Genomic DNA, 27,543 nt, shown 5'->3' on the forward strand with positions numbered 1-27,543 from the left:
TAAGAGAAAAGTACCTCAAAATGCATAAAGAAAACGTCTTTAATATAGAATATATAATAAAAAGGATTCTCTGTAGAAGAGAAGCAAGTACACAAATGCAGAATAAATCCCTTTAAGAAAAGAAAATCATGTGAAATCCCTCAACATATATCACAATGAAACATGAACACATTATAAAATTAACACCATTTCATAACATTACATCACAATACAATTTTTAACAAGTATCAATGTAAAACAGTGCAACAGCATCACATGAACAATTATTCTTATTAAAGTAATCCATCAACACAAAATATTTACTATATAGCTGTAACAGATAAACGTTTTTGCAAACCCCTGCACAGCATATCATTTACAAAGTAATTCTAAACAAATGAAATACACTCTAAATATAAAATTCAAAATCCACTTTGGTTGACAAAGATCTAGGAGTTCTATACAAAATGCCCAATTTGGTTTGAGTGTCTCTAGGTTATTCTACCACAACGAATTTATGGTCTGTATTTCATTTTAATCCGTAATGACAAGAAAACTCACTTTTAGATAAAATTATATATGTAAAAACGACTGGTATGGGTATGTAGTGCTTTCTCTATCCATACCAGCCGTTTTTGCATATGTATATTGCATTTTCATTGACATAAATTCTTAAGATAATAGTACAAATGGTCATTATGTGTACACCGAATACTGGCAACTCTTCTTACTGATTGATTGACTGCAATAAGATGGAAGTCATGGATTGTCACAAAATCAGCAAATTTCTAATGTCCAGGAGAGAACTTCTCCTAGACTTGATAGCTTTTTCAAATAAACGTCTACCTCCAGTAGCCATCTGTTTCTCTTGGTTGTAAGAACTTCATGATTTTGGGACTACCGCTTCTGGAATACAGAGGCCTTTTTAAATATTGAAACACAAGAGATGGAGTGAAAGGCTATATGCGCATTAGCTAAAAGCAAAAAACTTCCCAATAACCAGAGTTAAATTTCTAGTCATGGCGTCAAAATGTTATCTTTCCTGTCCATTCGTCTGTATATTTAGACTAATTAGATAAAATTGCTTTTTGTCAGAACAATCACATATGTCCACTGAATAACAGGAGATTTGGCAAGATATATTTCATAGAGTATTAATGAACTAGTCTGATTTTTACTAAATCCATGAGAATGAAATAAAGATACTTGACATAATGTAACACACAAATGAACAATCGTTATTAAATCATCAACATAAACATAATATATGAACTTACTTATGATGCTGAACAGTCATTTTTTGCTTTCCAAACATGATCACTTAAGATTATTTCAATTTAACATTATTTAATTCAAATGTAATGTCAAACTTATACAGAGCGATTAGTGAAACATACATAAATGGCAATTTTCTTTCAAATGTAAGAAAACTAGTAATTTAGAGGCATCACCTGATGTACCTTTGAAGAACATTGCTGTCCATATCCTTGAACAATGTGAAACATAGCAGATAATTATCCAATTAGCAGATCAAGCAAACAACAAATTGCAAAGGCGGCTAGAATGGAAAGCAAGATAATGACTTTCTCGGCTACTTATTATGTGAAAACTGTTCATACCACAATAACTAAAGCTTTCCGATAAAAATGCTATGTTAAAATAAGAAGGAAAAATTATACGGTAAACTTATATACCACAGTTAAACGTTATGTTCTAATCAGTTTTAGTATACTTTTATTTCGATCTTAACCTTTCATAATGTGAACCTTGCATTTTTGTTTGTGTTTTAGTATAGGTATCAAAATAGTGGATTGACTTTAATATATTATGTTATCTAATATTATTATTTTCCAATAAAATATAATTTTAACCATCATCTAGTGTTAAACATAGTTATTAGAGGAAGTTTCTAAAGTGTGAGGGTGGAGTTTACTTATAGTAATAATGATTTTGATTAATTGTTCTTAATCTTAGGTAAATTTGCATACGTTTAAGAATAAAGTTTAACTAAATAACGTTTTAGATGATACTTTTAGTTTCTGACATCATTTGATTCATTATATAATACTAATAGTAGTATTAAAACGTGTAACAGATGAGTTCAAAATGTGAGTAGCGAAGTATAAATGAGTAATGTAATGTTAACCCTAACCAGGTCTGTTTAACAATATCGAGCGTGCGCACTGTTCTTTAAATTTGAAACATTTGTTATGTATTACATTTACATTGCAACTGTATGTTTATTTAATAACCATGAACTGGGTTATAAAATATAGAGTTTGCTTGAATGTATAGTTAACTATTAGTGTTACACAACTGCAAGTTACAACGTTGTACATTCTAAATAAATTATTTTACTGCCCATTCAAGCATACTCCAAACTTTATTAACTGCACGCTGTGTTGAAATCAAGTGGTATACATGGGGATGGGAGGGTTACTCCTGTGAAAATAATTAACCCTGAAGTAGAGTATTTTGTTGAATTTTAATTCACCCCCTTCCTTTCCAATGAAAAGGTCTGGATTCAACACTGACTGCATATTTATATTTTTAATAACAATCCCTGAGGTTGAAATGGGGAAAGAAAGCAATGGTACAAATGCATACTGTAAACGATGTCTCTTTTTCCACTTTCAAGTGTTTAATGTTACTTTCTCAGTCATTCCATGCCAACTCACCTGGGACTTTCCAGTTCATATCATAGATTTCCTTGAAAAAATTCAAGCAAAAACATCATTTTGATTTATTCAGCCATGCAGTACAGCTTTAGGATTTTGCATTACCGAATAAATCAAAATGAAGTTTTTGCTTGAATTTTTTCAAGAAAAACCTGTGACATGAGATGGGAAAAGTTCTTTTTTCTAGGTGAGTTGCCATGGAATGACCACTAGCAATAGTACTATTCCTTTGTACTATTTTGAACAGATAAGTGGAATCATAAGAACATCTGTGATGTTTATATGGTCTCAAAAATTGCTGCAAGAAAAGTTACTTGCCCCATTCTCTTTTAAAAGTAATAAAACTACATGTGTTACTCAGATATTTAGAGAATTTGTTTTATGAGAATAACTTCTTGTCATATTTATACCACTTATTGTTTTACAACTTGAAAGGTATTTTTGTAAATGAGATATTCTTTCTGAACCTGTGTGCATTTAAAGTAAGGAGCAACCTAGCACTGTTTTTTTTTTATTGAAGAGATAGCCAAAATGTTTTTACTGTAAATGCTGACATTGAGAAAATTTCAGGAAATTGCATTAAATCTATAAAGCAGTATTACCTTGAATTATTTGTAGATACTAAATGTTTTGACAATGATGCATAACTTGAGTTGTAGGTATATACACTCACATACAATGTAATTCTTAGTATTAACTAACAGCTCATTATGTATGCTTCTACACTGAAAGGGAAAAGCTTTAAACACCACTTATAAATATCCAGATTTTCTATAAAATGCTTACAACTTTGTCATTCTTTTTGATAAAAATTTGAAACAGCTCAGAAAATCTGTAATGTACTTCTATAATTCAATAAGTAAATATTCCAATGTAGATAAATTCAATCACCAAAGATTCCTCAAAATATGGGCCAGAGGTAAAAGTCATGCTATGGAAGATGGTTTTACACTTTACTACTGTAAAAGAGAAGTGTATCAGTTTCAAAATATATTTCAGAATGGCTGATAATAGGTATTAACACTTATTGATGAGGAGAAAACAATGTTTCAATCTTCCTAGGTCATCTTCAGGTTAAGACGTTTCAGTGGGAGTAAAATACTGAAATTATGTTACCAACATTTCCATTCTTTATGAAGGCTAGTATTGTGATGGGAAAACTACAGGCTCGCTTTTGGTAGAATGGATGACAAAGGAATCTACACCAAATAGTTCTGTAGAATTTGCAACATTAAAAGTCAAGCTAGTTACAAATGCACAATTTGTGACTGCAATCAGCATTGTATGGCATCTTTGGCTGTGTACACTTTCATAGACTGTAAAAACATTAACATTAAAGATAAAAAAAATTATTGGGTTTTCTAAAGGAGAAATGAAGAAAAATTCAAGAACATATGAATAAGTACTCAACGTAGAAAAGGTTACAATATAAGATATATGCTATCCTTATTAATGACTTGATCAATTAGGAATATGGAAATATAATTTCAGAACATTATACCCTGAAGTTGATTGAGAGTTTGTATGTTATATGTGAGTTTAATACTTCTAAAACAAAATAGGTGCAGTAATTCAAGGGCAGGTAACTTATGGCATCACTTGCTGAGATTATATGAGCATCATAGATTATTTGAAGTTTCCACCTAACACTTTACTAAGGTTGATGTTAGGAATAAGCAGTATTGAAAATCTATATGATCTACATTAAGGCTCAAATAAAATGTAAATTGCATACATGTGAATTTGGTGAACAAATTATTTGTTAAGAAAGTCCTTTGTAGCCGGGGATAGTCTAATGCATGTATTGAATGAATGGTATTAAGACTGACATCCCATGAAATAGGTAAAAAGCAAAAGAATTTAAAAAAATTCAACTGGAATTAAGTATACCTTGTACAGTAAGATAAATAAAAAATTGTGAATTTAAAACCTACAAATCAGGATAATGAAAAAAGTATTAAAAAAACAAAACAAGACTAGAGATACTGCAGACATTATTTAGTCAAACTACAAACTTAATTTGGCTTCATGCTGTTACCTAGATTTTCTTTTGGTGGAGTAAAAAATAGGAATTTGTAGTTTGAGTAAATAATGTTTACAATATCTTCATCCTTGTTTCAGTTTTTATTACAATCCTTATTTCCATGTTTTTAAATTCTGAAGTTTTTCTCAACTATGGGGAAAGGATTATTTGATATGATAACTAACTTATAAACTGTAATAGAAATAAAATATTCAGGAGCTAGCTTATATCCATGTTGATGTATTGTATCTGTTGACTATTTGGTCACATTAGTTTGAAATGCAAAATGTTAAGCTGCAGCTAGTGATTGTCATAGAGATTTGTAGATATATATTGCATAGCAATGTGTAATATATGCCTAGACTTAGACACAACCCTAATTGAGCACATACAAAATCTTACCAGTAGAAAAGCAGCCTTTTCAAATAAAATATCTAAAACATTGCTTTGAATAAACCTTTGTGTGGCTTGAAGTAATTACAGTCTAATGTTCATCTGTTATTGCATGGCAATTTCTATTTTATTCTATCTGTACTGAAACTTTTCATAAGAACACCAGATATTTGTAAGAAAGTTTATTTCAAAGGATAATAACTGTTTGAACTAGAATTATGATGTTTTTTAGCTTATGGTGGTTTCATCAGGTCCACCATCTTGAACCTGAAATTCCTAGCTGATATTTTTCTCTTCAGATGTCTTTCTACCTGGTCCTTCTGCCAAGGTAGGGTTATAGCTTTCATTGTTAGTCCATCAGTCACCACTTCCTCCTAATAGCTCTACCTTTAAACATCTCTCTTCCCTTTTTCATGTTGTTGTACAGGGTTCAGCTGCCCCCACTTTGCTGGTTATTGTATGACTTTGTCCACCCTTAATTGTCAGCTTGCTACTGCATGGTGTTTCTCTCTCCACCTTATTCCAGTCCTTTGTCTATAGACTCTCTTGCCCTGCTTCTATGTTTGACTGAGATCTTGGTGTTACTCAGTACCCTTTTACACATGCACATTCCTACCATTAACAACATAAATCTTTTTCTACCTTCTCTTCATGTATATTCCCCTTTTCACTCATGGTCACCAGTGTTCACATTTTTATGTTTGTGACTGTAAATTTTATACTCTTTCTCCTTCTGTCTTCAACTACTGATTGTAGCTCTTTCCCATTTTTTTGTGCTGTTCATTGCTATTTCATTCATACCTCTTACCTTTAGAATTTCTGGCTTTCTGTGTTCATTCCATGGGATTCCTGTTCCTCCTAAGACAGTCTCTTTGTTCATCATTATTGCCTAATGATCATCCATGTTTCATGTTATCAAATTTGTCTCTCTTATTCTCTTGCCACTCACTTTCTGACTACTACTAGATGAGATTATTCCATTTGGTATGTGACTGCCTTGCATAGCTTTGCTGTCTGCTCTCTTCACTGTCTGTTATGTGATTTTCTGGGAAACACTGCATTCTACTCATCATCTTTGGACAGGGGAGGGTATACCCTTTTTGCTTATAGAATTTACTTTCAGGATCCCCCCCCCCAGATGTCTAATGGTGCCTCTCAGAGGGCACTTATTTCTCAAAATTCTTCATTGAGCCTGAACAATGGAAAGCACTTATATCAACTGCCTTAGATTTCCATACATTACTAACTTTTAATATAGTATGTGTATCCTCACTTAATTTTGCAGACTTTCACTAAACATTACAGTCATTTATATACAAAAACTCAGATGCTTTAGCGAAGTATTTTTACTAAAGATTTGTCCTTAAATATATCAAGTATTTTTTGTTGTATCAGTCCATGTGCTACGTAATTTTCATGTTAAATAAAAAATCATTTTTTTCCTCAATTTTCATTTGCATAATCTCTAAAACCTCTTAACTACATTTCAAACTTTTTTTTCAGTAAAACTATATTTTATCTGTTTTTTTTTCTACTCTAACTATACAAGGTTTGTTAGTTTGATCAACCATGTAACAATAAGAGAAACAAACAAAATAAATCTAAATTACTTTTGTTTATCTTCAGTAGTTTTTCATTTGATGACTAGTTTTATTGACTTCCCTCTAGTCTTACACTGCTAAATTAAGGGTTAATCCCGCTATTCTAGCAAGAGTTGGCACAGATAGCCCTCTAGTCTTACACTGCTAAATTGCAAAATTCAAAAAACAAACAAAACAAACAATCTTTTAACTTGTCTAACTACAATACTATTTGTGCCACGATACTATAAGTTTTAAATCACTTTGGGAATTGAATTACATTACCTAAGAGCTACTCTGAGTTGCTTGTTTGTGTGTCTTATGAAAAGTTTCATTATATTATTATTTATTTTATCTAATGCAACTTTAACTAACCTAATGAGTTTCTTATTTTTACATTTTATTTCTGTAGTATCTGTATGTCTAAATGATACTTTTTCTGATAGTGCTTAGCATCTGCTACAATCTATTACAATTGCATTTATATAATGAAGTATACATTTTAAAATATTCTGCTTGCTAATTCTGTTTTTGGAGACATTAAAAAATGCTTACCTACCCTAATTTTTTCAACATGTTGTATACAAGAATTATTTAGTTTGTCGCATTTTGTGATATCTGTTTTGATTATTATTAAATATTTTTATATAATTGTGCCAAGAAAAAATGCAAAGGAAATCCTCTTTATTGGCTTGAAATAGCTTTATAGTTTGGGAATAGTTAATTTATTAAAACATTTTTTTTAGTTCTTTTCATCAAATTTCTGGGAGGGAAGCTTACAACAGTTAATAATGAAGGCCATATGTAAATATTATATAGCTTCAGTGATCTTTAATGTGTGATCAGTTTTGTTTATAGATACCAGCACACACTTGTACAAAGTAAGTCTTTGTGCATTGTTATAATTATGTAAATTGTTTAGTCTGTATGTATTGTTGTAGTTTTAACACTAAACATATTTTAGACCATTAGTGTTATTGAAAATAGTGTTTTCTAGAAGTAAATTTTATACTAATAGTAGATCTAAAAGAAAAGTGAATTCTTATCCAAATTAAAAAAATAATTGTTTAGCAAGATACCATATCCCAAGGTGGTGATATGAAATACTTCAAGGATAAATTACAAGTCCAAGTACAATGGATTAAGAATAGGTCCAGCCATTATCTTCTGATAAGGTTTGAATTACACTTGTATCAGAAAGTGGATTAGAAGAATCGTTATTAATGGTGACATAGAAGTTTAAGATCATTTCTGTACTAGATATAAAAGGTGAAACAAAATTGTTCAAATTTAAATGCTAGAGGGATGTGCATAAACAGGAGTACCAGAACAAAAATATTAAAAAATTTGTGTACAAACTTTCTATCTAATTTAAATATGCTAGGTTTTAAAGTTGATAACAATTCTGTTTCCTTTAAAGTCATACAAAAGTCAATTTACTGATTAGTTAAAAGACTTTGAATGTGGTAGTAATTTTTTCTGTTTACAGCTTTCAAAGGAAGGCTATTTTTTGGTGCAGATAAACAGAGCTCTGAAGCTAATGTATTTGGAGTATTAAAAGTTTTAGAAACTGAAATTACTTGTCCTATGTAACATATTATTTCATTAATTGCTTTATTGAGTGCATAGTGAAAATGAAGTATACTTCCCAAATGCTTCTGAAGAAGAATTTTTGTATTTTTTGTTTTATATTTCTGTAGTTAGTTCTTGAACCAAAAAAGAACAAATACGTGAAGCACCAAAGAAGTTAAGTTGATGATGAAGTGTGTATGAATATCAACATAAACGTTTATAGAATTTACAGTTAAATAATATAGTTTAGTTTCTGTACAATAATATAAAAAGGAGACATTAGAACAGGCATGCTGCTGTGAAAAATACTTTAATATTTATTTCATATTATGATCAATAACAGTGTTTTTTCTTTAGGTGATGCATTCCTTTACAAAAGACTGGCTATAGTTTTCATTAAAATCTTTAATTTAGGAATTTCCAAAATTGTATGTAGTACAATTAACTTTAAGCACCATTTATAAATCACTAGAACGAAACAAAATTTGGTGTGAACCTAGGCTTAATAGAAAATATATTTTTGATGTTAGAAAAACACTTAGGTTCAAGAAGTCTTAATAGAAATTAAATAAAATCCCTATCACTTGAGCACTTTCAAAAGTTATAGGGTTTTTATTTCAGAATATATATTTTAATGTACTTCAGTACAACTATCTACAGGTTTTCACTGCAGTGCCACAGATAGAATTATATGACTCCCTGTTCACAAATGGATCAGAGATGTTGCACCACAATGAACCTGCAGGAAAGCACAGAACTTTAGTACCTATCTAATAGGACAATGATGCTGAAATGTGTTGACAATAAAAGAGGCATGGGTCTACCATTATGTTCCATATGCAACAGGGTTAGTGATAGCTTAGTTGACATCCTGGAATTGACTGGAGTAGGTTTGTAGGACAACCAAGTCCAAGGTGTGGATCATTACCATAATCAGGAAAATATAACACTCACTAGATTATGTATAGATTATACAAGTAAACTGTGAGAAACAGATATGTAGAAATTGAAGATTTTACATGGTACCATCATATTACAGTTAAGACATATTGTGCTTAGGCCCAGTGTGCTGCAGTCACATTACACATTACTATCTCAAGATATTTTGGATGTGAATTTTGTGTGAATGAGATGTTGCCTCCACATGATATCTGAAAAAAAACACCTTGTAATCAGTATCATTCCACTGCAGTTCAAGATCATGTTCATGAGGTAGCATATTTTGCTTATTTGGTCCTTTTCCTATACTGCTGTGTAGTTGCACGTGTGATTCTGCCATGGAAATTAGTAGGTGTCTTCAGTCCATTTCTTTTTTCTTTCTTTTTTTTTACCTACTGTTGGTAAAAATGATACATTGTATAATTGAATTTCTTGTACTTCATAAGATAAATTTTTTGTGTCATTTCCCCAAATTCCTGTCAACCCCAAAAGATATGGTAACTAAAGGTGGTCTTTTATATGTTTTACAAAATCTGTATTAAGTGGAAGTTGTAGGTATTGATTAAGTATTGAACCAACATAAAATATTTAAGGAGTGTGAGTAAATTTAATACATCAGTAATCAGCTCAAACTTTCAGGTTATATGTATGAGTTAAATTGCATCATTACTTTATCAAAGTTATGTTTACCAGATTTTGTTATTGTTTGTGTGTGTATTTATATATTTGTTTGTTTTCAGATTGCAGTTTACATATTGTTTAAGATGGAAAACATTGAAATGACTTCTCAAGAAATGAAAAAATTTATACACATTCTTAAATATGGAAAATTAAGTGGATCTTGTAAAACTGCACAGTTGGCTCTGCAAGTTTTAGAAAATCATGTAACCAACAGTACATGGCTTACTGCCTATGATCTCTTAACATCATTGAAAGTTGTGGGGAAAAGTATGATTGATGCTCAACCAACAGAAAATGCTGTAGGAAATGTAGTTCGAAGAGTGCTAAAAATTGTTAGAGATGAATATGCAAGTGCACTTGGAAAACATGCTGAAGGAGATCCTCAAGAGTCTCTTCAGAAGATGTTTCAAGCAAAGGGAAGAGATGACAACTACAAGAAAGAACTTCCAGCACTTAAAGAAGCTGTTGTTGATAGCTTGGAAGAACTTAAAAGGGAATTGGAAACAAGCAAAGATAACATTGCAGAAAAATCTCTTGAGCATATTCACTCAGATGAAGTTATCATGACAATTGGGCAGTCTATGACTATCAAAACATTTCTAAAATATGCTGCTTCTCGAAAAAGATTGTTTCAGGTGATAGTTGTAGAAACTCCATCACTTAGTGGCCACTTGCTAGCTAAAAGTCTGGCAGAAAGTGGCATCGAAACTACTGTAATTACAGATGCAGCTGTATTTGCCATTATGTCTCGTGTTAATAAAGTAATTGTAGGAACCCATAGTATAATGGCAAATGGAGGCCTGAAAGCCATAAGTGGAGCCCATACCCTTGCTCTTGCAGCAAAACGTCAATCGGTCCCATTTATAGTTTGTGCACCTATTTTCAAACTGACACCTCAATATTTATGTCATTATGATCAGGATGCATTTAATAAGTTTGGTTCTCCAGAAGAAGTCACAGGGTTAGATGGAGGGGAAGTATTTGGTAAAGCTCAAATTATTAATCCTGTATTTGATTATGTTCCACCTGAACTTGTCACATTATTTATTTCAAACATTGGTGGGAATGCTCCATCGTACATGTACCGTTTACTCAGTGAACTCTATCATCCTGATGATTATGAACTTTAATTTATGGCATAATAAATACACATCTAAATGTCAGATAGAGTTGATTTGGCTTGTTCAGTTGATGTACATATCTTGAAAAAGAAAAAACATCAATGTAGTAACTGTGGAACCATTTTTTCACTTAATAAATAATAGAGTAATAGGTCATATGTTAGTTATTGGGTAGGTTCAATTGCATTTAGATTGTCGGGTTAATACATGTTTTAGTAGGCCCAAGTTATAGACTTTCATACACACAGCTGTAAATGTACACATTTCCCTCTGTTAGCAAGACTTTTTACACTTTTCCTATAAGAAATAAGCTCATTGTCACTAGGTTAAATTATTTTGAGTATGTAATAACAACTGGAAGTACCTACATATTTATAAATTTATAAGTAATTGAATTTAAAAATTTTCATGTATGAAGTTCCATCATTTTGGTGATGTTTATGTGATTTCTTGTAGTTGGAAATGATTCAATATCAATGCAATTTAAGTTACATTTCAAGGGTGTTTGGATCTTACGTGTTTATACTTGATACATAAATAAACGCAAACAGCTCTTCAGAAATATAAACTTTAAGCTGAGTCAGTTAGTTATTAAATATGTATTTTTGAGTGTTTTTTTTTAATAAATATAAAATTGTCATATTTTCTTGATACAAGTTTTAAGCAAGTTTGGAAATTTATTACCTGTTTTCTTAAAGGTGGAGTTATATTTTAAGATATTAACTTATTCTTAATAGTTGGGAAATTAGTTATTACAAAGTACAAATAAAATTATTTTGTAGTATTTAGTATACTGGTTCATATTTTTCTCACATACTTATGAATGAGCTTGTCAGGCTGTGGTAAAGATATGTTAACTTAGTGTTGTAAGCCAAGGCACATGTTTTGTATGTACCATATACATGTAGCTTTAGTAAAAATGTATTGCTTTAAAGAAAGCATTTCTTCAGATAAAGAAAAAAATTATTTAAAGTAAGGGACAAGTGCTACATTATTCCTTTCATCCTAGTGCATTGACTTGATTGCATGTTTCCTGTGTAACTCTTAAAGGATAACACAAAAAATAGAACTGTGTTTAACAACTCTCCTTGTTGTTGCAGAACACGTTTCACCTTAGCTGGTAGGCTAATTCTTATTTCCTGTTCTAATAGACCCAGATGAAGTTCTTTCAAAAACTTTCCCTCTTAGATTGGTGATTATACATCCTTACAATGTCTCCTAGTTGTGTTTGGTTTTATCAGCATTACAGTCATGTTAACTTTTAATTTCATCACTAGTAAATTTAACTTCTTAGCTGAAGCTGTGTATAATGTCTTTATTTTTTATATTCACAAGAGTTCTTTCAATCATCATTTCCTGAATTATTTGATCCCACTACACCCAGAACCACTGTAACAGTTTAATGGGCCTTGGTGCAAGAGTGTGTAGTAGACCCCCCACCCAGATATAATCATTAATTAAATGAAATGAGAAATAAATATCATGAAGGGTTGGTTGGTGGTTTGGAAGAGCTCTCCTAAATGTGAAGAATAAAGATTTCATTCATGGCTTTACACAGGAAAAACCTGGATTGGTTGTTGATAAAGGAAAATGTATTATCATGCAAGTGCTGATAAAACTATTTTATGAAGGTTACAGTTCTTGTCACAAGAAATGCTAAACTCCCCAATTGAATAGGTGTTTGGTGGAGAGACAGTCCAATACAAAGGACAGTGTCATGATTGTTCATGGAAGTACATTGGTGAAAAAAATTACCAACTGGGTTACTTGAGAGTAGAACTTGTCAGTAATAACTTAACCACCTGATAAATCTGGAGTTCTTGTTGAGATTACTGCTAGTGGATTCATCTGGCCACCTACTAAGAAAGAATTCCCATAACAGCAGAAGGTCAGTAACAACAAGGGACAAGACACCATCCATTGACCATAAGCCTCAAAAGAGAACTCCACTAAAAAGGCTTCATAAAAGTTTAGTGTAATGTTTTGTTTTATTTTGAATTAGGATTGTTCAGGGGACTTCATGGTCCAGGAAGGGGCATTGTTTTAAGCAGTGTTTGTAATGTTGCAATTTATATTTTAGCTGAAAGCATGCCTGGACTGACAAATACCAGAGTGGCCGGTAGACTTCAAGGGCTGATGAGTTGATCTTTGTGAAAAAATTATAAGAGAAAATATATGTCAAAATAACAAACACACTGTCCACTCCTTGTATTCATTTTTATTCACTTTGAATTGTGTGCATTATTTATGACATCACTATGTTGCTGAATCATGAGAAGCCTCATGTTTCAATAAGACTTCAATTGTGATTTATGTGAAATAGCCTGATTAGTTGTCCCATACAAATAGATCCACATGCTGTACAATAGCCAAAATAAGTGAATGAAAATAAAGTGTGCTTAATTACTTACATGCAATTTTTTATTAAACACATACTTGCACTTGAAAGCCACATAAATTAAGCACAGAAAAATGATTTGGCAAATTGCCTGTAGCTTGAACTTGGACTCTTCACCCCATTTGTAGGTGTTGGAGTAATAGAAGTGTCTTAGTGAAAGGTTTTAAAGTCAGGAGAGAGATGAAAAAACTCAAAACGTAATTATGACACCATGTGGGAGGTGTTCCATCAATATGGGAGGCATTGTAGCATACTAACCTTTATGTTTTGAATCTGGGATCTGTAGATGTAATAATCTTAATTAAGATGTTGAAAACCACAATGAAAACTCAATTTCACTACTTGGGCATCAAATATATGACCTAAATAGTGTCATAACTGAATCTAAATAGAAAAGTAAAATACACAATTATTTGTGATTATTATACGCATTATTGATATTGAATGGGGATGTTAATGTGACCATGATTTTGGAGTTGCTGACAGAGATGGGAATTGACTTGTTAAGGGTTACAGAATAAAATTTTAAAGTTAATTTGTTGATGTTAATTGCTAGAGTGTTTAGATTTTATTGGTGGTATTAAGATATGAATTTTAAGTGTTGGTAGTTAATTTGTATGCTAATACTTATGTTCTATTTTGATAAGTTTGTAACATACTATGTAGATTATCTGACATATAATCATGAGTAGTGGACTGACATTTTGATTAAATATTATAATGTGTGAGAAGAAATTAATTCAGGGAAGGAATGTTAATATTCAAGAAAACAACTTCAATGTTCTTTTTATGTAGTAGAGAAATGTCTCTTGTCCCCTAATGAAAGATGTAAAAAGGATGTTATATCCTGGAAGATTAATGAGTTTTCTCCAAGTAATATTTCATTAATTATTATATCTATATCACAGTTGTTGGAAATTTTAAACATCTTGTGGTAAATCTCCACAAATATTGATATGTGGGAGAGAAACCATTTTGCCTGAAAGATCTCAATTGGCATTTGTCCACATACGCATTTAGGATTACAGGGTCTGGGTTTCTAAAGAGCACACTTCTCATTATAGTTGTAGGAGGGTGGCTTTCTTTTTTAAAAGACTTACAGTAATTGCATCCACTAAAAAACAAGAATGGTGCTCAATGAAACTGCTGTTGAGTTGGTAGAGCCATATTTATTTTGCTGGCTGGATATTGATTCTTGCTACATCTCCATACAATCTTTAATATGGTGGCACTACTGTGTTGCTGCTGATGTTGGTTGCCGTTTTAGTCTTTTAGGTGTGAGGCGTGGTTGCTTTCTGAATGACAGTTGGGTGTATGTTGTTACTGCTGTTGTTTTGTGTGGCTGTCTTGTTGTTGAATTGGTTTCGTCTTAGTTTCTATTTTAAAAGGGTAAATATAGAATAATATATAATTTTAGATAAGGCAGTTTAAATACATATTTATCATGTTTATTATTTATGCGAGATATTTTTATTTTCGTAGAAATTTTAAGAAAAACATTTTTGATGACAATTTTGTATATATTTTTAATGAGTATCACAGCATAACTTTTAACTACATTGGTTGTTACAAATTTCGGTAATTGACTGAACTCTACTGATATATTTCAAGTGCAAAGTAATGGTTAGAGGCAATTCCGAGACAGCATTACCCCACTTCACCCAAATTTTCCATGACCTTAAATTACTTCTAATCATTGCTAAACGTTTTTCAACAATGCACCAGTCTTTTTGCAGCAGCATGTGGTGATCATATGACTACTCTCCTCACTTTCGAGAATTTTTATTCTGGTGCATAGAGGTGTGTTTTAACTCATTCCGTATGTTACTACAAGATTTGGGTTGTCCTTGATCAGTAATTTATATTTCAACTTTAAATTTCGACTTGTATTCGATTTCCATTGTTTCTACTCGTTTGTTTCAGAAATGTTTCATTAAGCCTCAGAGATCAATGATGTCTGGTAGGGAAACCCGAGCTTTAGTTCGTGGGGAATTCATATCTTATGTTCAGATGACATTTTTTTCCTTTTCACGCTACGATATTTGTGAAGAACGTGTAAAAAGTGTCTTTATACAGCACTTTCCACCTGTTACTGTGTTTCTTCATAATTTGCTAAGTTCAGTATTATTTTTTCCAAGAAATCCGAGTTCATTGTGTTTGTTTGTTTGTTTTTGAATTTCGCACAAAGCTACTCGAGGGCTATCTGTGCTAGCCGTCCCTAATTTTGTAGTGTAAGATTAGAGGGAAGGCAGCTAGTCATCACCACCCACCGCCAACTCTTGGGCTACTCTTTTACCAACGAATAGTGGGATTGACCGAACATTATAACGCCCCCACGGCTGAAAGGGCGAGCATGTTTGGTGCGATGGGGATGCGAACTCGCGACCCTCAGATTACAAGTCGCACGCTTGGCCATGCCGGGCCTTAGTTCATTGTGTATTTCTTACTCCCTGTAAGTGTATACCCATATTCAGTGGCTTTCAGTGAGCTTGTGTAGATGAATCTAATTTCCGCAATCAAAAATTTAGGTTATTCATGTCTTTTCTACTCAGTGTTGAGTATGTTAGATTTTTATACTTCTTTTACCATCTGGGTTAATTTACACTTGTGTTTGAAGTCCTTTGTTTTTGCTTGCATTTTGATTTATTTTTGCCGTTAATGTTATTTTGTTTATAAGTTCTTTTTTCTTTACTACTAGTCGCATCTAATTGTTGATTTCAGTTACGCTTTCTTATTGTTCACCGGGTACCTTTTTATTCGTATGTTCTATCGGGTTGTTTTCATATTTGCTGTCTTATAGATCCTTTTGCTGAACTTGTAGGTTCAATTTTTAACAATCGTTTATCATCTAAGTTCCTTTAGTTGTTTTGGACTTTGGGTGTTAATTATCATTTTCTATTTTAGGTTGAATTTCATGGACTTTACAGGTTCCTACGTTTTGTTAGTTCGTTAGTAATGAGTACTTTCTCTCACTATGTTAAGTATTTGTCTGTGGTCACATTTCACGACAGTTCTATGGGTTCTGTCTGCAGATATCTGCCTTCCATTTTGCTCTCTCGCTACTCACTTTCCAGATCTTCTTCCTTCTCGGGATTGCGCCTTGTCAAATTGTCTTTCTATGTCTATTCAAGACGTACTACACAAAGGAGCTATTGAACGGGTGGTTTTTGTTTCTGTCTATTTGTTGTTTCTAAAACACACTGGAGATTAGTCTATCATGCCTCTTTTCCAGCTTTATTTGTATCTGGAGAAACCCCATTTCACTCTGGAGTCTTTATTTCTCATGTTAGTTTTTTTTTTATCCATAGTCATATCCGTTTTCTTCTGTTCATCAGGGAGCCAAAACTTCCCTATGGCTCCAGGATATGGAGTCTGCACAAAATACTTATGGACTGTGGGCTTCCTTGGAATCTCTTGTTCTTAAGTGCACATACATTTACATTCCTTTCGTTGGATGATTCTCGCTAATTTACCCCCACACTCCCACCAAGATCCTTTTGACCATCCACATCTCCCTTCAACTTGGGATAAGGGCCAACTTTACTGGGAGGATTAACAGGAACTTGGTCATTGTGAGAGTTCTGTTCCTTTGCCTCGTACCAAGTCTCATCTGTTTACAGGTCTTCCTTGGGGAACTTTCCTCATTTCCATAGAAATTTCGAATTGATAGTCAGTCGAGGAAACTATTCTTCACTTCCATATCCCAGAACTTCTCATGGTTCATTGGGTTCTGTGTTATATCTTCCCATTTGTTTTGATATGGATGGTTATGGTTCATTCTGATAATTCTACTTTCTTTAGCTATATTACCAAAGCAAGAAGAAATCAAGCCCAGATATGTATTTTTAGACACTGTAACTCATGTACTAGATCAACTATGAAATGACTCTTTTGGCATATCATGTTACTGTAGTTATTAATCTTGTGGCTTGATTGCTTATCATGTTCCAAACCAGGTTCTCTCTGTGTAGTGTTCCCTTCATTTCCTAGATTTTCTATGGGTGTGTTCTCAACTGGGAACTCTACATATATATGCATTTTCCACTCACTGAAATTCTAATCTCCAGTTTCTCACCTATTCAGCTCTAGAGTATATGCTTTCAGTCCAGATTGTAAGGGTCTTCACCTATATACCTACACTCCACTCACACATTTTCTCTTATTTAGGCCACTTGTTTTTTGCTGGTTGCTTTATATTGGCCTAATTGAACGTGGTTACCTCTATTCTGGCCCTTCCTGGAGCTACAGCTCATGTCCTTAACTTCGTCCTGATCAGTCCTTCAATAAACGTCATGAGACGTTTTTCATCCGTATATCTCAACACTCCAATTTCACGTGTGATTCTTGTCTGAGCTTGTGTGTCAACTCTAGGACTTGCCCTTCGTGTGCGTGTTTTCTTATACCAAAGCCACATCGGGCTATCTGCTGAGTCCACTGAAAGGAATCGAACCCCTGATTTTATGCCCTTCATGTAATATTTTTCCTTGCCTGTACTATTCGCCCTTCCTCCTTGTCTGTGTACCAGAGGCTTTGATCTTACTTCAGACTTTGGTTTATTGACCATGGCTTCTGGCTATCCCATCCTTCTGTTCCTTATTTGTCCCAGTATTTCATCTGGTTGTTTGTTTGGGGTTTATCTGTTTCCAATGTTACTCTTTTTAGGACTGCCCTGTGAAATGCCTTCCCTTCCCCAGTCATTTCCCTGATTTTTGGGTTTTTTGTCTAGTCTGTCTTCCATGTTCCTTTATTCTACTGGCTTGTGACCTTAATGCTGTCTTTCACATCCTGTCGAATTCTCCTTGAACCCTTTTCAATGTGTTCCTTGTACATTTTTCCTTAAGACCTATTTCCAACCCTTCCTTGCATCATTCCAATATTTGTCATGAATGTTTCCCACTCTTTTATCATTCCTTGTATGTTATCCACTGCCCAGAATGGGCCTTCCTTCTTTGGGCATCAGCTGCCTAGGAAAGTTGTTGAGCCTTTTCTCCTATTTCCTTACCTTTCTTTTAACATCTGTTTGGATGCTGATAATCTATTCTGTCCAGTGTGTTACCTGCTATGTTATATGGCTCATACTATTCCTGTTGTGTATTTCGTCCCTGTCTCTTTATTCCATGAAATTCATCTGTTTACCATGATCGTTTCACCAATTACGCTCACTGTTTGGGTTTGTCTCCTTCATGACTGGCATACCCTGAAGAGTCCATGGACAATCGGCCCTCTACACTTTTGCACACCAAATTTGTCTTCTGTCTTTAGCTGCTTGAAATTTCATTCAGGCCAGTATGTGAACAACTCCCAATACATTTGTCACTTTTTATCTGCACAACATAACTGTGTCTTTCTCGAACAGGTATCGTCTTCTTCCTGAAGTGATTCTACACAAAAAGGAACAAAATGAGCTTAAGCTCTTTTGGACGCACTTTAAACAATACACGAATTGTCACAACAAATGCGTAATATCCTACAGTTACATTCAACAATAAAACAACTACAAACTCGCAGAATACCGAAGCCTTTATAATCCGCCTACAAAACATACGATGACATCGACATGAGCAACCACTGTTAACCAAGTACATGAGTATGTAGATAAGGTATGCAGCTATACACACCAACATTTCCAGCACATATACACGACAACCGAAACAAATAAAATGATGAAGATCCAGAAAAATAAAGTCATGAATCACATAACTAAAACACAAGTCATTACACCCATAAAACAAACAAAGCCCCAAGAGGTGATGGCATACAAGCCACACTTCTAAGGAAAGTCACTCAATTTGACTCTTTAACCTACTGATTTAATGTACATCCCTGTCTCCTGGAACCATGTAAACAGTCTCATGTTCCTTAATGAAGGGAAACCAACGAATAAACCAAAAACGTATCGACTAATGAACTTGACCAGCCGTACAGGAGAAATCTCAGAACGAGTAATGAGCAATAGACCTCACACTAACTTAGAAAGCAATTCCAAATTACCGGAAATCCAAAATGGTTTCAAAAAGTTTTGGCAGATCAGTGTCCAGTTAGATTAACTGAAAACATAGTAGAAACTTTCAGTAAAAATGAATGCACTGTCCGATGCATTTTTGATGCTGAAAAAGCGTTTGATACTGTATGGCATAACAGTATAAGATTCTAAATGTGTCAGATGAACCTGCCGTGAAGAATTATTCGATGGTTATATAATTATTTGGACAACAGAAAATGTAGAATAAATATGGAGGACACCCACTTGGAGTACGTTACTTCAGAAGAAAGTATTCCATAGAGAAGAGTGGTTAGCACCATATTGTTCGTCATGTATGTAAGTGAAATACCATTAACAGATCCTAACTTTTTTGTCTTGCAATACGCAAATGACGTTGCAATTTAGAAGAGTTACCCAACATCCACCATAATTTCTACAAATCTACAACTGATACTAAATCGGCCTGGCATGGCCGAGCGCGTAAGACATGCGACTCGTAATCCGAGGTTTGCGGGTTCGCCTTCCCAGCCGTGGGGGCGTTATAATGTGACGGTCAATCCCACTATTCGTTGATAAAAGAGTAGCCCAAGAGTTGGCGGTGAGTGGTGATGACTAGCTGCCTTCTCTCTAGTCTTACACTGCTAAATTAGGGACGGCTAGCACAGATAGCCCTCGAGTAGCTTTGTGCAAAATTCCAAAACAACAACGATACTAAATCAAATAGTTGAGTACTGTCAAAAGCACAGAATCAAAATAGATGTTTCGAAAACACAGATATTCCTATTTTCAAAATCAACGAAAGCACAAAGAATCCAACGAAAAATGTATTTATGTGGAGACCTCTTCATAACTACTATGTCAGCAAAATTTGAAGGCATCACAGATAATTCGTAATTAACCTGGCAACATTATATTAAACAAGTTAAAATCAAAATTTGGTGGCAAGCGAAACATTTTATGAATCTGCCTAGACATATCTCGGGAACAACATCATGAGCAAGGGAAAAAAGTACAAATAGTACATACGACCAGGACCAATAGCAGAATATGCCAGTCCAGCATGAATTAATCTCACCTACACAAATAAAAAAGAAACTGCAACCAATATGTAATTCAGTCCTTAGAGCAACATATAATGTTTCAAGAACCACAAGTTTTACTTTCCTACATAGCTTTCCTGCAAAGATTTAGCCACTATATGATAGGCCCCTACATAGTTGGAATTAATAATTACAAAAAAATCTAAACAACAACTACGAATCATGAAGTTCTTTCAATCATTATATCGTACATGAAGAAATCATGTCTCATTTCCCTTTCTTGATAAATATCTATTGTACTTGTAGAAACAGGCGCTTACTGCTAAACTTTAAGTTTCATATCATTTATATTGTTTATAATAAAAGTATTAAATAGGGTATTTTACGTATAAAACTCACGTGATATGTTAATAGGTGAGTATGTTACGATATGTGGACTATACAAACCAAACAAAATGAAATATATTCAATACAAAATGTTATTCACAGCACATAGATCCTAGCTTTACTCGTTCTAGTATTACTACTACATGAAACGACTAGTATTTAGCAAAACCAACAATGAAGGCGGTGTATTAATCGCGTTAAAAAGGATCATAACATGAACAAAGGAGGTTTCAAATAAACCTGTTTCAGATCCTGATAACGATTAGTGAATTTATATATGACTATGATGAAATACAAACCACCAATAACTACATCGACCAGTACGTCCACTAACAATATTATTAGTGACAAAGGCTGTCTAGTAATAGTAATAACATACAAAGCGATTTAACTGAGAAGTCCTGCACACACACTAGTGGCAAATGCTATTGCTAAAAAAAACAACAAAAAAAACTACATAGAATAAGAATAAAATGGAAGATGATCAAATCAAACTTAAACAGATTAAAGTTATCTTGCTTTGTAATACCAGATAACGATGGCGTCTTTAACACCAATACAGGTACTGAGGTAGAATATATTAGTGAGTATAAAGTGTTAACTTCTAAGTGTTCCCAGACTTCCTTCAATACTGAAGAAGAAAAGACCTTCAAGTAAACTTCTGGAAAGTTATTACATAAACACAAGCAGCAGCAACTCTTAAACACAAAATACGCAAACAAGACGCGAATGCAAACTGCAATTCCTAATAAAACACTATTATTACCAATACGAAAGACACAAACATACACCGCTGTAGGATGAACAGCAATGTCTCATCCATCACACCCACAGGAAACAAACTCAACATCACACTAGTAATCAAAACTGCAAAGAAACACCTAAAATCACTTATACCGTACATAGTTCAACCAATTATGGGTTACTTCATCAGTTAAATCCACTGTACTTCATGTGAATATCCAAGGTACGCTTGCTTCTCTGAGGTGCGAGACTGCCAACGTCATCATATATACAAATACTGGTACAATGTTCATCATAGAAAACAGTATTAAACTACATACGCTATTTTTCAATCACATTTGGTAAAGTGAACAAGGAAGACCAAAATCAGGGTATTGTTATACTGTATAAAAATCCCTATCCGTTATTAAACAAATGAATGTACAGCTGTTTATATCCAACAATAACAACAACCTTATAATATTAGGTAATCTAAGTAATAATTGTGTCTCATTTCGTTGTAAAAAGACAAATTCAAATGAGACTAAACTTTAAAACTTTATAGACAATAATAAGTGTATGTTGTCAAAGTATGGCATTCCCAAACAGTGATATTCTGGATATATGCCCGTGTTCATCAGATCATAACCCAAAGCACCAAAGTTTTAATACACATTTTGAAATAGAATGCAGCAATCTGAACGAGTCTCTGATCTCGAATCATATTGAAAAATAATTATAAATATGCCTAGATTTAATCATGAAATTAAAGTGTGGATTATGCAACCAATTAGATACGTTTCCCAGAATCAATTATTTACTATGCTGAGAAACCATCCATTATTGCCGAATACTGGTAAACAACCAATGAGTTGTTATCAAATCCACAGACTTTACAATCCATAAACAAACGCAAACGCAAACTAACGTGGCAGGGGTTTAGATTAGAGAGAGAGAAATCGTAAGAATTCTCTCTCCAACTGGGGTGTTCAGAAACGTTGTGGTTCCTCTTCGTCCCCTTACATGAGAATTTTTTTAAAAATATCCGTGGAATTTTTACTTTATTTTTAATATTTCAAAAATGGAGTGGGGTATTTGTGAGTGAGAGGAAGGACGGGAGAACTGGACGAGAGCAGCGAAAGTGAAGTGAGCCAGACCTTGGCTCGAGGACGGAGTACACTGGCAGCTGGCGAATTGATTTTTAAAATTTACTATGATTGATTTGATACCCTGTGACTGGATAAACGGCCCTTTTCAGAAGGAGGCTGGGACCTCCAGGTCCGATGCCAGAGATTTTGCTGTGGGGGGAAACGGGAATACCCCGGAAAAATCCACTTTCACGGCCTTGGCGTCGAATAATCTACCCAGACCGTGCCCGGAAGTAGCTGGGAAGAGAAAGGAAGGAAAAGAAAAGAAAAAAAAAAAACAAAAAAACTGATGAACTATGTTGGTGGTATACGTAGAAACTGTTAGCTGCAGTCTTGTAGATCAGGTGGTAACTTCATCATGAACTTGTTTACACACTTGAAGCCCATTGGTGCAATTGAAAAACGTGGTCTCGGTGGTAGAACTACTGGCTGTTCCTCGGTGAGTTGTTCTTCGCTGGTCTGTGATGCTTTGTTTCTTCTCGAGATTTTGGTTTGAGTTTTCTGCGTGGAGGTAGTTTGTTTTTCAGTTTGTACTGTCGCGTCGATTGTTATCTTGGTAATGGTTTGATTCTGGCTGGTTGTTGAATTCTGTGGAACTGGGATTGAAGTCTGGCATGAACTGTCCTTTTTCTTTCTTGAACTACTGGAACTTGGCGAGTTGCTAACAGTAGGAGTTGTCGTCTTCTGAGTCGAGTTGTCTGAATCCGTATTCATGTTTCTTCTAATACGGTCTGGACTCGGCGGTATTTTGGTAGTTTCATGTTGGAAGATTTCCGTTGGTTGTTTGCGATATCTGGGTGCTTTGTTTGAACCATTGTTGAGTGGTCGTCGATGTGGGCGTTCGGCTCTAAAATGAAATATATGATAATAACAGCCGTCACGTAAAATACAGTCAGCACTGTACTTCGACGTTGTCACTATCTGTAAAATACAGTCAGCACTGTACTTCGACGTTGTCACTATCTGTAAAATACAGTCAGCACTGTACTTCGACGTTGTCACTATCTGTAAAATACAGTCAGCACTGTACTTCGACGTTGTCACTATCTGTAAAATACAGTCAGCACTGTACTTCGATGTTGTCGCTATCTGTAACATACAGTCAGCACTGTACTTCGACGTTGTCGCTATCTTCATGAAGTGCATGGGATGGTTACTGTTCTTAGAAAAACTTCGATGAACTGCATATACCTTGGCTTGTATTTGGGGTTCTATGGTTTGTCTAATTTCTTCTGGTTGAATTGATGGGTCGACGCCCCTGAGGAATACAGAATAAAGATTGACTGAACTTTTAGTGGGGGAACAACTTACTTTAAATTCAGTGTTCCATGGCAGGCACAGATAAATTTGGTCTGCAGTAGTGGCTGGTTGGATGAGGATTCCGCCCCGGCGTAAAATTCGGATCCTGGACGGTTCGATGGTTGTCCCAGGCTTGGCTCGGGCGATCAACGTGGCGACTTGGTACGGCGTGAGGTTCGACGGTAGGCCGTCGACGATTACCGGCGGCACTAACGGCCTGACTGGCGAGGATGAACGTTACGTTCTAAATAGCATGTTCGCAGAGATATTGGCACGTCTGACTTGCTCGGTAACTAGCTCAGGTCCTCTCTCCTCCATCGCTAAACATAAACACCACATTAATTATAACACGTGGCAGTCACATAAAATTGGTTGGTTGGTTGATTTGGTGTTTTATGGCACAAAGCAGCTCTGCTATCTGTGCCAAACATCCAGTATAAAGATAAAATTAAAGTAAATTTAGTGAAATTCATAAAAATAAATTAAAGTAAAACAAAACAAAGTTTTAAAAAACATAAATAGCATAAAACCAATGTTTACATCTAGTCTACAGCGTTAAGAGTAAAACTACAGTAATACAAGTTGTGGAGGCCTTTCTGTAGCATAACTGTAATAAACCACCGTCAGTCATCTGAAGTTGGCCTATCCAGTCTTGATTCCGAGTTATTTGACGTTATGACAATTTTCAAAAAGTAAAGTAATAAAAGTTTAAAAGACTTGTAGCAATATTTTAATAATAACTCACCAGGATGACTAACAAGTAGTTGGAGTAGTTGGAACAGCAGCATTAGTCACCTGAAGTTGGCCTTTCTAGTCCTGGTTTCGAGTAATTTAACGTTAGGGCATTTTCTAATTTCAAATCAAACTAGTTGGGCTGTGATTCTTAAAAGGGAACCTCATTTAAAAAAAGGTCTAATATATAAATTTAAAACTTAAATTGCATTAAAAACATTGATGGTCTTTAAAAAACTAAAAACATTTCCACGATGGACAGTGTCACCATCACCAATAACATTGTATAACGTTATGGACAAACCTTGGGACAGAATATGACTAAAATGGCTCCGTCGTTGAGAGTCATAACGACGGCAAGAAAGTAAAATGCGGTTTACTGTGACCTGAGTATCACACAAACTACATATTGGTGCATCAGTTACAGATAAAAAAAAACGATGAGTTAAAAAACTGTGACCAATTTGTAGTCACATAAAAAAACAGAGGCGGCGCCAGGATATTTTCGTGGGGAAAGGGGGCTGAGATAAACTGTGGAGGGGCTTCCCAAAAAGCCATCAACATGAAGTATAGATGGTAAATTATAATAATGTAAATACCAAGGTACATTTAAGAAAGGTGTGCTATTTTGAACTGCGTTTTCAATGCAGTTTTCATTGGAAACTCATACTCTGATTAATAATTCATTATTACAAATTAGAAATAATCTGTTTATGAAAATATGCGTATATGTAAAAGAGAAAGCTCACCTAATTTCCACCCAAGGTAATACATAATAATAAAGAAAATCAAGATTAGCTTAGATTGAACAGTTAATATACCATTAAGAGTAAACCTACAAATCAAAAGAAATATAGCATAAAGACATAGTTTACACAGCAGAAATGAATTATCCCACGTGAAGTTAATACACTCTAAGGAAAAGTAAGGTCACTATCAGGCTAACTATCTTTCATCTTGTTGTGTTTATAGTCAATATTACTTCAAAACAATGCACCTGTTCTGGTGATTAGTAGCAAATGTGTCTATAACAGCATCAATATCGAGTTGTTTTGCCCTCCTGGAGTTTACTGATATGACAGCAAGGTTGCTGGTGCGGTTGTTACCGCTGCTGTTGCGCAAGTATGTCTTGAGAAGCTTCAGACACGAGAAACTTTTCTCACAGGCAGCTGAAGTGACAGGCAGGGTCAAAGCAATACATACAAGTTTGTGGAGATCCATGAAGGCGTCCTTGTATGGCTCCAGCATGGTTGCAAGCTCCAATGGTGTGGATACTTCCTGTCCTTTGTCTTTCTTCCTGGCAATTAGCCAGTTCAACTGGTGGACCTTCACTGCGAGGTCATCCTCTGCCACACCATAGTGTACTGCCATTCCTAAGAGTGCTTGCTTGTCCAGAAATGTGGAGTGTTTAGGGTTCAAAGCAGTTGCATCCATCAGAACACTGCAGGCATCAAAGGATAATCTTTTATTCAGCTCATTGAGCATCCTGTCTATGATGGCATAGAAGGTATGTCTACTAGCATCTGGTGTTGGTTCATCTCTTTGGCCAGTACTAGATGTGATTATGAATTCGTCCAGGTGTCTGGGGGCAGATTACTGTCCACCTTGATGCACCATCTCAGTGCATATTCCCACTTTCTTACATATATCCTCAGCAGACCCTTCCAAGTCTTTCCATGCTGCTTCAGTTCTCATTTCTGAGAAATCAGAGATGACAGATTGTACTAGGTCCTCTGCAGAGGCCAGCTGCAGGTCAGGTGACTGGAGGTGATCTGATAGCTGTTTTGTCATCAGCAGTAGTTTTTCTATGGCCACTAGACTGGTTACGAACTGCTGATATAGGAGGATGCACAGGTCCTTTGATGCAGTGGCTCCGTGGACATTGTACCCCTCCACAAGATGCTTTAGGGTTGTCAACGTAATTGTTTAATCTTCGTCAAAGCTCAAGATAGAATGGCATTACACAGGAAGCGGCAATACAGCGCATGAGTTTAAGTGCATTCAGTACATTACTATGGGATGCATGACACATACCTCCGTCTTAATAAAGACGTTGAGTTCTACAGATCTATATCTCTTTGATGTTAATTGTTAAGCAACAACGACGATTGTGTTTTCCATATTTGATGAATATATGTAGGTAACAATATTAGGGGGGCTCAAGCCCCCTTGGCACCGCCACTGAAAAACATCATAAACAAGATTAAAGAATGTCACCATCTCAGAAGATTATAAATCCCAAACCCGCCGTTTTTAAATATATAATTTTCTCTACAAGTGGGTTTTCTCGTCATCACGGATTAATGCCAACTCAAGGAACCACACAGCTACTACTAGCTGAGAGCCAAGGCCACCATCCTTTATTGTCTTGAAAAAAATTCCTCCAGCATATAGATAACCATGGATCACTGAAAAATTATAATTTTACTTGAACACTTATTTCACTAATATTCATCAGTTTTCAAGAGGAGTCCTGTGTAGCCACCTCTTCATATACACCAAGCTCTTGTTGACCTTTCAAGCTACAACCTTCAATAGACATCTATGCCCCAGAAGAAGCCATATCGAATGCCAAGCGTGTCTTAGTGACCTAAATTTGCAACTGTACATTACCACTGCAGATATCCTTGAAGAACTAAAAGCCGGGGGTTGCAAAACCACAGTTGCTGAAATAATTAAGTCGTCGGGTTTTTGCATGTTTGTGGGATATATTGGATACAGTTTATGACTGTTTGTGTATTGTTTTTTGTATGACAAAAATTGTTTTGGATCCATGTGCTCATTTAATTGTTAAAAATTTTTTTCTTCTATATTTTATTTCCTTGTCCCTCTATCTTCATTTGATTTGTGGATCTGGTTTCCATTTT

The 27,543-nt window shown here is 34.6% G+C and overlaps 1 protein-coding gene and 1 long non-coding RNA gene across 8 annotated transcripts; one reads left to right on the forward strand and one right to left on the reverse strand.

The window, feature by feature from the left end:
• The first annotated feature begins 1,519 nt into the window (after positions 1-1,519).
• Positions 1,520-11,750, forward strand: eIF2Bbeta (eukaryotic translation initiation factor 2B subunit beta). Of its 7 annotated transcripts, none has more exons than XM_076476239.1 (3): positions 1,869-2,087; positions 5,306-5,401; positions 9,905-11,750. In XM_076476239.1, the coding sequence occupies exon 3, from the start codon at positions 9,929-9,931 to the stop codon at positions 10,973-10,975; it is 1,047 nt and encodes a 348-aa protein (XP_076332354.1). In that variant the 5' UTR covers positions 1,869-2,087; positions 5,306-5,401; positions 9,905-9,928; the 3' UTR covers positions 10,976-11,750. The 7 variants fall into 7 exon arrangements, with proteins under 7 accessions (XP_076332360.1, XP_076332354.1, XP_076332353.1 ...); XM_076476240.1 differs by lacking the exon at positions 5,306-5,401 and adding an exon at positions 8,354-8,416 and having other exon boundaries at positions 1,902-2,087; XM_076476245.1 differs by lacking the exons at positions 1,869-2,087; positions 5,306-5,401 and adding an exon at positions 1,520-1,659.
• Positions 11,671-24,281, reverse strand: LOC143237227 (uncharacterized). The gene is made up of 2 exons (XR_013019938.1): positions 23,957-24,281; positions 11,671-18,745 (listed from the first exon to the last, which is right to left on the reverse strand). It is a non-coding gene; the product is annotated as an uncharacterized LOC143237227 (long non-coding RNA).
• Positions 24,282-27,543: the final 3,262 nt, after the last annotated feature.

This window comes from Tachypleus tridentatus, chromosome 13 (genome assembly GCF_004210375.1).
Source record: "Tachypleus tridentatus isolate NWPU-2018 chromosome 13, ASM421037v1, whole genome shotgun sequence".
NCBI classification, from domain to species: domain Eukaryota; kingdom Metazoa; phylum Arthropoda; class Merostomata; order Xiphosura; family Limulidae; genus Tachypleus; species Tachypleus tridentatus.